This window comes from Setaria italica, chromosome IV, assembly GCF_000263155.2.
Source record: "Setaria italica strain Yugu1 chromosome IV, Setaria_italica_v2.0, whole genome shotgun sequence".
Taxonomy (NCBI): domain Eukaryota; kingdom Viridiplantae; phylum Streptophyta; class Magnoliopsida; order Poales; family Poaceae; genus Setaria; species Setaria italica.
In genome coordinates this window covers 974,055-985,909 of record NC_028453.1, presented here as the reverse complement: position 1 = coordinate 985,909, position 11,855 = coordinate 974,055, and the positions used below count along the sequence as shown (strand labels likewise).

At 46.8% G+C, this 11,855-nt stretch overlaps 2 protein-coding genes across 5 annotated transcripts; both read left to right on the top strand.

Annotated features, from left to right (window-relative positions):
* The first annotated feature begins 8,229 nt into the window (after nt 1-8,229).
* LOC111256948 lies at nt 8,230-9,055 on the top strand. Of its 2 annotated transcripts, XR_002677213.1 has the most exons (3): nt 8,230-8,628; nt 8,707-8,844; nt 8,945-9,055. XR_002677213.1 is itself a non-coding variant. In XM_022825681.1 (2 exons), the coding sequence occupies exons 1-2, from the start codon at nt 8,239-8,241 to the stop codon at nt 8,830-8,832; spliced, it is 516 nt and encodes a 171-aa protein (XP_022681416.1). In that variant the 5' UTR covers nt 8,230-8,238; the 3' UTR covers nt 8,833-8,896. The 2 variants fall into 2 exon arrangements, 1 of the variants encoding a protein (XP_022681416.1); XM_022825681.1 differs by lacking the exon at nt 8,945-9,055 and having other exon boundaries at nt 8,707-8,896.
* A 158-nt stretch (nt 9,056-9,213) lies between these two features.
* On the top strand, nt 9,214-11,484 carry LOC111257112. Of its 3 annotated transcripts, XR_002677510.1 has the most exons (5): nt 9,214-9,811; nt 10,198-10,274; nt 10,357-10,478; nt 10,554-10,779; nt 10,853-11,484. XR_002677510.1 is itself a non-coding variant. In XM_022826194.1 (3 exons), exons 2-3 carry the CDS (start codon nt 10,683-10,685, stop codon nt 11,155-11,157), a joined length of 402 nt encoding a protein of 133 aa, XP_022681929.1. In that variant the 5' UTR covers nt 10,300-10,478; nt 10,554-10,682; the 3' UTR covers nt 11,158-11,484. The 3 variants fall into 3 exon arrangements, 1 of the variants encoding a protein (XP_022681929.1); XR_002677511.1 differs by lacking the exon at nt 10,198-10,274; XM_022826194.1 differs by lacking the exons at nt 9,214-9,811; nt 10,198-10,274 and having other exon boundaries at nt 10,300-10,478.
* Nucleotides 11,485-11,855: the final 371 nt, after the last annotated feature.

Sequence of the window (11,855 nt, the reverse complement as noted above, 5' to 3'; positions counted from 1 at the left end):
TGATGTGTGGGCTGCTGAAAGGTGTATGTAACGCCCCAGTCCTAAAATATGGCTCAGTCCCTACTCGCACGCTGAGTAAAACACGCACTTGCACCAACCCCGCTTATGCTTTCGTCCTCGCTTCGCGTAAAAGGGTTAACCCGGGGGTTGGAATGCATTTGGCACTTGGGTTTATATGTTGGTGAAACCCACCCTCAACTAGCAAGGTGGGACTATTTTCCACATATATGCCATGCCACTCACATGGGTCTCTAGTGGGCTCAATTCATCCTTAGTTGGGCCAGGATGTCACTGTGTCCACAACATATTTGGAGAAAGGGAACAAAAAGAAAAGGTAACAATATTGTAATAATGCTCCGGTCTCAAAATATGGCTCAGTATGATCCTACTCGCACGTAGAGTAAAACACGCACTCGCATTAACCCCGCTTACTCTTTCATCCTCACTTCGCGTAAAAGGGTTAACCTAGGGGTTAGAATGCATTTGGCACTAGAGTTTATATGTTGGTGCACTAGTAGAGACTAGCAGAAATGACCGTAGCTACGGGTCCTTACTTACTCTCACGTTATTATTCACTTGTTCCTAATATGTTGGCTTCGCTTCACAATATGTTGGCGTGTTGTCCCAGTATAGTAGTAGAATATATTTGTGGGTAGTTTGATGCCATCTGTTTATTACATGAGACCCACACATGGAAATAAAAAAATCATAGTTTAACCTCCGCTCTATCCATTCATTCGATTTCTCTCGTACTCATCGTCATCCAGCCAGCCGCTGCCTCTTCGTCCATCGGCGCCACCCGCATCTTTCCCTATCCTCGCTGTTGCCCAGGTGTTACGCATCTTACTAGAAAAGTAATAAAGTTATGTATTTCCATATTATAGTATATTTGTGCCATATATCACTACTAGAAAACTGACATTTCATCCCTAGTCTTAGTACTGGTTGTTACAAATTAGGGAGCCCTCGGAGGCCCTCTAGTACCGGATGGGGGCTCCATCCAGGTAAATCGGGTGGAGGCTCCAGCCGGTAATAGAGGTCATCCTCTAGTACCGGTTGGAACCACCAACCGCTACTAGAGGGTTCTGTCGGTGTTTTAGACCAGCAACCCGCCTAGCACTACCGGAAACGGTAGATATGCCGAGTGTTTTATGTTTGCCGAGTGCATTATATCGGGCACTCGGCAAATGATAACTTTGCCGAGTGTTTCCTCCGAGACACTCAGCATATCTATTACACTCGACAAACCCCCTAACTTAAGCAGGTAACTCACGCACACACGCGCACACGCCACACACACCCCGTAGCCGTTGACCCGCCCCGCCCCGGCGTGACCCGACCCCACCCCGCCGGCGCCCCATGCCCCCGCCGCCGTCGACTCGCCTCGCCGGCGCCCCCCGCCCCGCTCCCGTCAACCCACCCCGCTCGACGCCCGGCGGCGCACTCTCGCCCGACCCCCGACGGCGCCCCCCGGTGGTGCCCTCCTGGCCCTGGACGCCACAACCGCGTTCCGGCTGCCCCCCGGCGCGCCACGCCCGCGCCGCCCTGCCTTTGGCGTGGGCGCGGCCACCGGATGCCCCCTCGCCCCTCTCGGCCAGTAATTCTTCAATATTTGTTGTTCAAGTTTATTAGAAAAGAAATTAGAAAATGATAATGAATTAGAAAAGGACTTAGAAATTAGAAATTTGAAAAGCAATTAGAAATTAGAAATTATAAAAAAGGTAGGATGAATTAGAAATTAGAAATTAGAAATTAGAAAATAAATTAGAAATTAGAAAGTGATAGAAATAGACTTTTTTTAGAGAAGATTGAGAGGTAGTAGGATGTCTAGAGAGGTGATAGGACTTTTTTTTAGAAATTAGAAAAGGATAAACCATGAACTATTTGCTTCCTTGTGAGTTGTATGTGGTTGTTGGCCATCATGCCATTCTATTGGTGTGCATGTGGTTGTCGGCCATCGTGCTGTTTTATTTGATGTAGGTTTCGGAAACCTCCCTGTGAAGGGGAGGTGCTGCCAAAATTTCGACTTGACATTACTATGTTCCTTGCAGGAGAGGCTACGTTACCGTCCTCGACTCGTCACTTTGCAGGATAGCAAGGTGAGACATTCTACATCTCTATTTCCGTATGATGTTCGTATATCACGTAACCTAGTTAGGCGTCTCCCATTCGAAAGAGATACGGTTGGAAATATGCAGATCTTTGCATATCTATAATTGTATCTGTTTTGAATTGTCCACATTTTTTGAACAGCCTGAGGATGTGTAGTGGGTTTAGTTTCCATGGTCTACTCCGATCTAAGATAGAGTTTTGACAGCACCTCCTTGTTGTTCTCCGGATACACAATCCCCCTTATAGGACGTGTATTTGGAGAACAGCGGGGAGGTGCTACCAAAGTTCTATCTCGGATTAGAGCACACCATGGAAACTAAAGCCACCCACACATCCTCGGGTGGGATTAGGACCTATCTTCACCTAATAGACAGTATAGGAACATGTAGATGGAATGTGATTTTTTTATATTACTCGCTGATATGCTAGATGATGGATGACCGTGAGTGGATGTACACAGGCTACTCTAGTCAGAATTCGTTGACAGATGAATGGCTTGACAAGACCGAAGCTTTCTTGGAACGACGTTTGCAAGCATCAAAGGAGCTAGATCCACTTGGTGTCCGTGTAGCAAATGTGGAAACATGCATCGGCAAACCAAGCTGGACATGGGTAAACATCTTGTTAAGAACATATTTACGTCAGACTATACCAGGTGGATCTACCATGGTGAAGCCAATCGTGGGAGAGATGAGGTCTTGAGGCAACGCATCAAGGAATATGATGATGATGCCGGGGTGGGTGACATGTTAAATGACTATCATGAAGCACATTTTGATGAAGCAAGTAGGGAGGAGGAGCCAGAGGCTACCGCAAAGGCGTATTACGACATGTTGTCTGTGACACAGCAATCCCTTCATGGGCATACCAAGGTTTCTCAACTGGATGCCATTGCACGCCTAATGGCCGTGAAGTCCCAGTTTAGCTTGAGTCAAGACACCTTCGATATTATGCTGACAGTTTTTGGCAGCCTGCCCTCGGAGGTTCACATCTTGCCAAAGAGCATGTATGAGGCACATAAACTCCTTCGTGCACTTAAGATGTCATACGAGCAGATACATGCTTGCTCGAAGGGATGCATCTTATTTAGGAAAGAGTATATGGAAGAAAAGTACTGTGTGAAGTGGGAATTGTCTAGGTTCCTGGAGGTAGACTCTGGTGATGGTCAGAAGAAGTAGCTCGCAATCCATGTGAAGATCCTCCGGTATCTTCTTTTTATACTGAGGATCCAATGGCTTTACATGACTGAAGAATCCATAAAACAGATAACATGACACAAAAATGGACGTCAATACAATCCTGAGAAGCTGGTACACCCATCTGATGGTGAAGCCTGAACAAGGTTTGATGCGATTTATCATGAGAAAGCTCTAGAGGCCCGTAATGTACGAGTTGCGCTGGCAACAGATGGGTTCAATCCATATGGAATGGCGGCTGCCCCGTACACCTATTGGCCCATGTTCGTTATCCCCTTCAATCTTTCCCCTGGCGTCCTTTATCAAGCACATAATATTTTTTTTGTCATTGATAATTCCAGAACACCCGGGGAATAATATGAGTGTGTACTTGGAGCCTTTGATTGATGATTTGGTCCGTGCTTGGGAGGAAGGGGTATGAACATACGACCGAGCTACAAAGATAAACTTCAAGATGCATGTTTTGTACCAGTACTCCCTGCATGACTTGCCGGCATATGGGATTTTTTGCGGCTGGTGTGTTCACGGGAAGTTCCCGTGCCTAGTATGCAAGGCTTCTTTGAAGTTCATTTGGTTGATGAAGGGTGGCCAAGTATTCTTCGTTTGACAAACATTGACAATTCCTCCCTTCTGACCATCCATTCAGACGAGACATCAAGAACTTTACGAAAGATGTCGTAGTTGAAGACCCCGCACCGCAGATGATGACAGGAGCCACAGTTCGTGCTTAGTTAGACGCTCTCGAGGTCAATAATCAAGAAGGTGGTTTTGTGGGATATGGAAAGAAACATGCCTGGACTCAGAAGTCGTGGTTGTGGAACCTCCCCTATTTTGATAACCTTCTTCTTCCACATAATATTGATGTAGTGCACACTGAAAAGAATATCACCGAGATAATTTTTGGTACAATCATGAACATCCCTGACAAGACAAAGGATAACATTAAGTCTAGAGTGGATCAAGCGAGGTTATGCAATAGGCCAAAGCTAGACATAGCACCTCCAAGAGTTGGAAAGTCATGGAGAAAGCCTAAGGCCAATTTCGTTCTGACGAGGGCCCAAAGGAGGGAGGTACTACAATGGTTTCAAACGTTAATGTTCCTTGATGGGTATACAACAAATCTGAAGAGGGGAGTGAACTTAGCTACTATGCAAATCAATGGGCTCAAGAGTCATGATTACCATATATGGCTTGAGCGCCTACTTCCGGTGATGGTTCGAGACTATGTCCCTGAGCATGTCTGGCAAGTGCTAGCGGAGTTGAGCAATTTCTTCCGTCAGCTTTGTGCCAAGGAGTTATCTCATACCGTGGTTGCAGAAATGGAAAGAACGACGCCTGTGTTGCTCTGTAAGTTGGAGAACTTTCCTCCCGGCTTCTTCAATCTGATGCAGCATATGATTCTGCACCTCCCGTATGAAGCACGAATGAGGGGGTCTGTGCTGGGCCGTTGGTGCTATTCAATTGAGAGATGTCAAAAGGTTCTTCGAATTAAATGTAAAAACAAATGCAAAATTGAAGCATCCATTGCAAAGGCATACATTCTGGAGGAGATGTCAAACTTCACAATAAAATACTATGCTGACAACCTTCCTAGTGTGCATAATCCACCATCTCGTTACAATGCCGACGGAGATGAATCGAGCCTTAGCATTTTTTGAGGGCAACTCGGAAGTGCAAGTGGTGCGACCCACAAAACCTTGAAACATGAAGAGTGGGACATTATCATGCTGTATGTGTTGACCAACCTATCCGAGGTAGAGCCGTACATGCTGTAAGTTCTCAACAAACTTGTTCTCAAGTACTCGCTTTTCTGTGTCCAACTCTCATGTTTCTTGTTGGTACAGGGAATTTCATCGTCAATTCTAGCGTAAATCAAGGGAACCTATCCCGCATGAAATTGATACCCTTCTCAAAGAGGGTGCGGGAAATGGAAAGCCCGATTTTATTTCTTGGTTCAAACAGAAGGTACAGTCCAATTTAGCTCGTACTTAGTTTGATATTACAAGTTGCTCGTACATGCGAATAATATAACAAACCACCCTTCTTGAACTTGCAGGGCCAAATCGATGCGTCTATGAATGTCGAGTTGAGATAGGTTACCGATGGCTATGCCTATAGGGTCAGATCATTTACCGGTTATGACATCAATGGATATCAATTTCACACAACACGGCACGAGCAGAGTCGGCCCAATTGAAGGACCACAAATACCGGAGTTTTACGCCAGGCTTTGATGGGGTTGAGTACTACGGAAGAATTGAAGAAATATAGGAACTAACTTTTCATGGTTGCAAACCTCTTAATCTAGTCATATTCAAATGCCATTGGTTTGATCCATCAGTCGTGAGACGGGCCCCTAATCTTGGACTAGTTGAAATTCGACAATCATCCATCTTACCAGGAGACGATGTCTATATTGTGGCTCAACAGGCCACGCAAGTTTATTATTTGTCATACCCGTGCCAAACCGACCGCCGTCTTAAGGGTTGGGATGTTGTGTACAAGGTATCACCACATAGTAAACTACCTGTACCAAACAATGAAGATTACAATATAGACCCCAACACATATGATGGAGAGTTCTTCCAAGAAGATGGGCTCGAAGGGAGTTTTGTGATAGACTTAATCGAAGTGATCGAAATGGAAGTAGACAATGAAAGGGTTGTTGACGAGAATTCTGGAGACAAGGTTCAGAATGTGAAGGACTTAGAATTATTTCAGCGATTACAGTTAGGCTCCAACACTCAGCAAACAAGCCATAAAAATGCTGGCCGATGGCGCCTCTTTGCCGAGTGCCAGAGCCTTGACACTCAGCAAAGTTTAAATACTTTGTCGAGTGCCATAGCCTTGACACTCGGCAAAGTTTAAATCATTTGCTAAGTACAAGAGCCTTGACACTCGGCAAAATATTTAAACTTTACCGAGTGTCTTCCTTCTGACACTCGGCAAACTCGCCGTTACCGTGGCCGCCGTTAACCCCCTTTCTGCCGAGGGTTTAACTTTGCCGAGTGCTTTTTGACACTCGGAAAATGGTTTGCCGAGTCCCGATATTTGACACTCAGCAAACACCTGTTTGCCGGTAGAAAATTCGCCGAGTGTTGTACGCCGAGTGTTAGACTCGACAAAGCCTATGCCGAGTGTTTTTGGGCCTTCAGCGAGTGCCTGGGGCACTTGGCAAAGTCACTGTTTCCCGTAGTGTATGGAGTCCCCTAGGAGGTCTTTTGTTCGGTGGGGACGTCGAGAATCAAGGAGACGATGATGATGCAAGGCACACGATTTAGACAGGTTCGGACCGCTAGGTTGCGTAATACCCTACACCCTGTGTGTTGTTTGTATTGCATATGTTATGCGTCGGTATGAGATTGGATGTTTTTAAGGGGGGCCCTGCTCACCCTTATATATCCGGGGGAGCAGGGTTGCAGGGTGAAATCCTAGTCGAGTACGATTATGGAGTCCTACTCCACCTGGGCAGAGCAGGTTCCTTGTGCATCGTGACTAGTCTTCAGGAGTCTGTGTAGGCTACGCTACCCTGTGGTGTAGCCTCCAAGTCCTGATCATGTCCGAGTACGCCCCTGGGTGATCCGTACAAGGCCTACTCGTGGGCCCAGGGATGTATGCCCTACAAGCTCCCGAGTACTTTGTAGTCGAGTGGAACAACACCGAGTACTTGAAGGGGTCGCCCGAGTACTTTCTGATACTCCTCGAGTACTTCCTCGCGGTGGCCAAACTTCGAGTACTCGAGTACTATCACGTGGCTGGAAGGTATTCTTCGCTCCATTTGAAGTTACTTCAGGTAATCTTTGCATGAGTTTTTATATGGTAGTGCAATGACAATCGCACTCCATATGGAGTAGCCCTCGAGTCTTAGGTTGAATCGAAGAATCAGACTGAGGGTCAAACTTGTAATGTTACTTCGACTTCCTTTTTCCTGAGAAAAAGAAATATTTTCCAACGGGTAATGGTATACGCAGCCCCTGAGCACTTGATCGAGTACTCGTAATCGGTGAAGGGATCAATCTGTTGACCAAACATGACGGTTGGAAGCCATTGCTCGTGATAACCCTTTGGGGTAACGATTAGTTGGTTGACTTTTAGAAGGATCTCCCAAAATCTCATGACGGTTCGTATTCCCTGTGTTTATAAAGGGGGCAAAATTCGCTGATCCAGATTTATGCCTCCTGTTTGTTTTATGTGGTAGAGCCCCTCTGAAAACCTAGTGCCTCCTCAACCGCCGCCACTGCTCTGTTTCCAATCTCGCCGGATAGAGCCATGGCCGCCCTCCCTCTATTCTTGAACTCTTTTTTGTGCGCATCAAAAGGATGGGCATGAAATCCGAGAAGGCTCAGGAGAGAATTAGTGCCGCAACCAAGAGTACGGAGAAGGCATCCAGATCGAGGCGAGGGAAGTCACTGGCTCTTCCAGTACCCAAGAGTGATTCGATAAATCAGGTCGCATCGGTTCTTACCGGAGCTGCCTGGAAGCATTCAATCATGACGGAGGCTGCAGTTCAGGTTTTGGTTGATGCGAAGCTGCTTCAGGCAAAAGAGGTGCTTGGATGGAGAGAGGGTTTCGCCAATGAGTGGCAGATGAAAAAAAATATAAAGAAGAGACAATAATGATGGCCCATTTTATTGAAAGGGGATTAGCTCTCCCCGCTTCCGAGTTCTTCAGAGGTATACTCGATTACTATGAAATTCAGCTCATCCATCTAAACCCGAATAGTATTCTGTACTTGTCTATATTTGTCCATTTGTGTGAGGCTTTTTTGGCTGTACCTCCTCAATTCGAGTTGTTTAGAAAGCTTTTCCGCTATAAGGCGCAACCTTGCGCGGCTAAGATTGCAATCTTTGGTGGAGCTGGCTTCCAATTGAGGAGCTCGTCAAAGTACATTGACTATGATTTGCCTGATTCACATGGAGATTGGAAGAAGATGTGGTTTTATGTTGGGAACCAAGGATCGTCACTACCAGAGGTTACAGGCCATGCCCCAAAACATTTGGAGAAGTGGGCAGCCGAAGCGGATGAGGGCAATGAGGAAGTTGCTTGTTTGTTGAAAAGAATCGGTGCTTTGAAGGCAGCTGGCTTAACTAGGGTTAATGTGGCCGCAAGCTTTTTGAAGCACAGGATCCAGCCTCTGAAGGGACGTGATCGGAAGGGTCACGAGTACTTGGATTTCAGCGATCCAACTCGTATGTCTCTGGACGATATTACGAATGATGAAGTTGAGGCAATCCTGGGGAAAATGTTTAAACCTTTCCATGGGGTGCCAGTAGTCGAAGATACCGTCAGACAATTTGATCATTGGTATGTACCCAACCAGGTAAGATGCTTTGTCTTCGATCGTTTAGTCTGTTGCTGCTACTTTTTGCCGGGTAAGCTGATTGTCGTATACTTGTAGTCTCACATTTTGACCGAGTACTGGACCCGTGCGGATAAGTCCAAGGGAGTTAGCGAGAATGAGCCTCAAGCTCCTTCGGCTAAAAAGCGGCGATTGGCTGTGAAGAAGCAAGGAGCTTGGAAATAGAAGGTGTCCGAGGTAGGTGTTTCTGGTAGTATTCTTGTTTTTGTTCAATTGGGTTGTGAACGAGTGTTGGGATCTGTAGCTTGTCGACGATACTGATGCCATTTTTGAACAGGCTGCTAACTTGGTACATGCAGCTGACGACGTCGCTCCCCCCTGTAGTAGTCGAGGCCACTGAAGGAGTCACGAGCGCCACTGAGGCCTTGTTTAGTTGATAAAATTTGGAGGTGCCAAATTACTGTTACAGCAATGTAGCACACTGTAGCGTGTCGTTTGTATTTGTGAATTATTGTCCAAACATTGACTAATTAGGCTCAAAAGATTCGTCTCGCAAAGTACAACAAAACTGTGCAATTAGTTTTTAATTTCGTCTACATTTAGTACTTCATGCATGTACCGTAAGTTTGATGTGATGGGGAATCTTCTTTTTTATAGTGTTAAAGTTGGAAGTTAGGGTGAAATAAACAAGGGCGAGAAGATCCAGCGGCCCCTGAGAGTAGCACCCGAGGTGGCAGTCCTCGGGCCAGCGGCCCCGGAGCCAGCAGCCCCCGGGCCGACTACTGGTTCGGAGGTAGTCGAGGCTGTGGGTGCTGCTGGTCGGTCAACGGGACCCACCGCAAGTACTGCGGCTGCTGTGTCAGCGGCTTCATATGGTGCTGCACCGGCTGCCGTCAGTACTAGTGTGGCCGCAACCGATCTTGCTCCAAGCGGCTGTCCTGGGGCTGGGAATAAAAGGTATTTGCGATGTCCGCCTCGCTCGAGCAGGTGATAACTCGAAATCTTATTTATCTAGATATTTGTCGATAATCGTTGTTGGATTGTTATTTGTTGTGCTTTGATTGTGTCGGGGATGAGGAAGACGTCATCCCTGCTGATGATGGCTCCAAGTTGGGGCTGCCGACTGCTGCCGCGGAGGCTACTTCTACTCTAGAGGCTACTCCCTTGATGGATTTGACCGAAGAGGAGTTTATTATTGCCCCTGGTAAGAATCTTATCGACATGACTTTTACTTTCCTGTAGGATATAATTTCACATCTGGAAGATTCTACAGTTTCGGTGGCATCTGAAGGCGCAGATTTGGTTGCTCTAGGGGACCTGCCAGGGGTAGTTGTGCCGAGTGTGGGTACCCTAGGCCGTGTTTAGTTGGGGAATTTGGGAGGTGCCAAATTACTGTTACAGCACTGTAGCACACTGTAGCGTTTCGTTTGTATTTGTGAATTATTGTCCAAATATTGACTAATTAGGCTCAAAAGATTCGTCTCGCAAAGTACAACAAAACTGTGCAATTAGTTTTTAATTTCATCTACATTTAGTACTCCATGCATGTACCGCAAGTTTGATGTGATGGGGAATCTTCTTTTTGCATAGTGTCAAAGTTGGGAGTTGGGAGTAACTAAACATGGCCCTAGTTGTCATTGACAAATCCCCGGTCGACAAGCAAGGAGGTGCGTTATCCGGAGTAGTGAAGAGTGTTTCTGGAGGGCAGAATGTCTTTTACTCATGAGTTGATTGTTGGACCTTTTCTAGAATCTGCGGTAAGGGAATCAACGGGTACTCGTGATGCCGATGCGGTCGATAACCAAGTACTTGAATTGCCGGCGGAGTCGGAGGTTCAAGGGGTGATGCATGCCGTCAACTCTTGTGTTCGGGTATGTACTCGTACTAGTTCTCTTGAGTAGTTGTTTTTTTCGTACCCTTGTAACTCTGGATGATGTACTCGGCAGGACTTGTATGACTGAGCGCAGAAGAATACCCAGCTTCTTCATGAGCGTGCAGAGGCTGCACTTCGTGTTGCCCAGCTTGAGAGCGATCTCATGGATGAACGACGCTCGTGGGATATTTGAAGACCCACGATGATGCTGTCAAGTCTTTTGCTTGAGCGGCGGGAACTCGAAGCTCAAGTGAAGAAGCGGGATGCCCGGTACAAGTCGTTGCAGCAGAAGTGCCAAGGTAAGGTTTCTGCCAAGGGTACTTTTGTGATTGCCAAGTCTTGCTTTATCTATTTTGTTTGTATTTGTTTCAGAGCTCAAGAGCGTCGAAGCTCATGCAGCTAGTCGGCTGCTTGATTGTATGAATGCGCATGATCGAGTAGCTGATGAGGCTGCCAACCTTAGGGATCAGCTTGCTGAGGCTCGTGAAGCTTATGCTTCTGAGAAGGAGGAGAAGCCTAGCATGGCAGCCTCTCTGGCCATAGCTATGGTGGCCAACCGGGGTCATGCTATGACCCGAGAGAGGATTCGAGCGGACTTCCAGGAGTTGTTGAGCGCTGCTCTGATGGTGGCCAATGTACTCGACCCGCTGAGGAAAGTGTTGAGCCTCGATCCTTAGTCGAAAGGTTGAGGGGTGCCCCGGGTATTATTGCTAGTCCCTGCTTGCCAGCAGGTACTAGCAATAGTGAAGTTGTACTAACCGCGGGCAGATTTGTTCGCTGCTGGAGAGGGGATAGCTCGGAGTTGCACGGACGCCAAGTGGGAACAGTACCTGGGGGAGGTTGAACCCATAGCTGCTAGAATGACCGAGTATGTAACCTCTGATGGTCAGTAGCAATGGTAGTCCTGTATTTAGTGTCGAGTAGTTTGTGATGGACTCGAACATATTATTTTGTCGTCATAATCCTGAACAATGACTGTCTTGAATTCTACTCATGGTTTATCAGGCAACGTGTTTGTATGAAATGTTGAATGTAGTCATTGCCGTCGTTAACGACTAGTCTTGGAAGTGACACCTTTGCGCTCAATTATTGTAATCCCACTATAGAGTTTTTGGTTCTTGTGCCTTATTGCGGTGTGTTCTTGGGAAGGACACATGGGTGTACTGCTGAAGATTCATTGCGATCACGCTCAGGGGTTCATGTGGAGGCTTTTGGCCGCTGGGTCCGCCCTTCATGTGTGTACTATACTGGGTAAGGACAAGTTGTTGCCATGTATTCATGAGCGTGTCCCTGTAGAGGGCCCAAGATATTTTTGCTCCCTATGTCCTTGGTTGTTTGAACGAGTTTCTTCAGCTATAAATAGGACCTTGGGCTG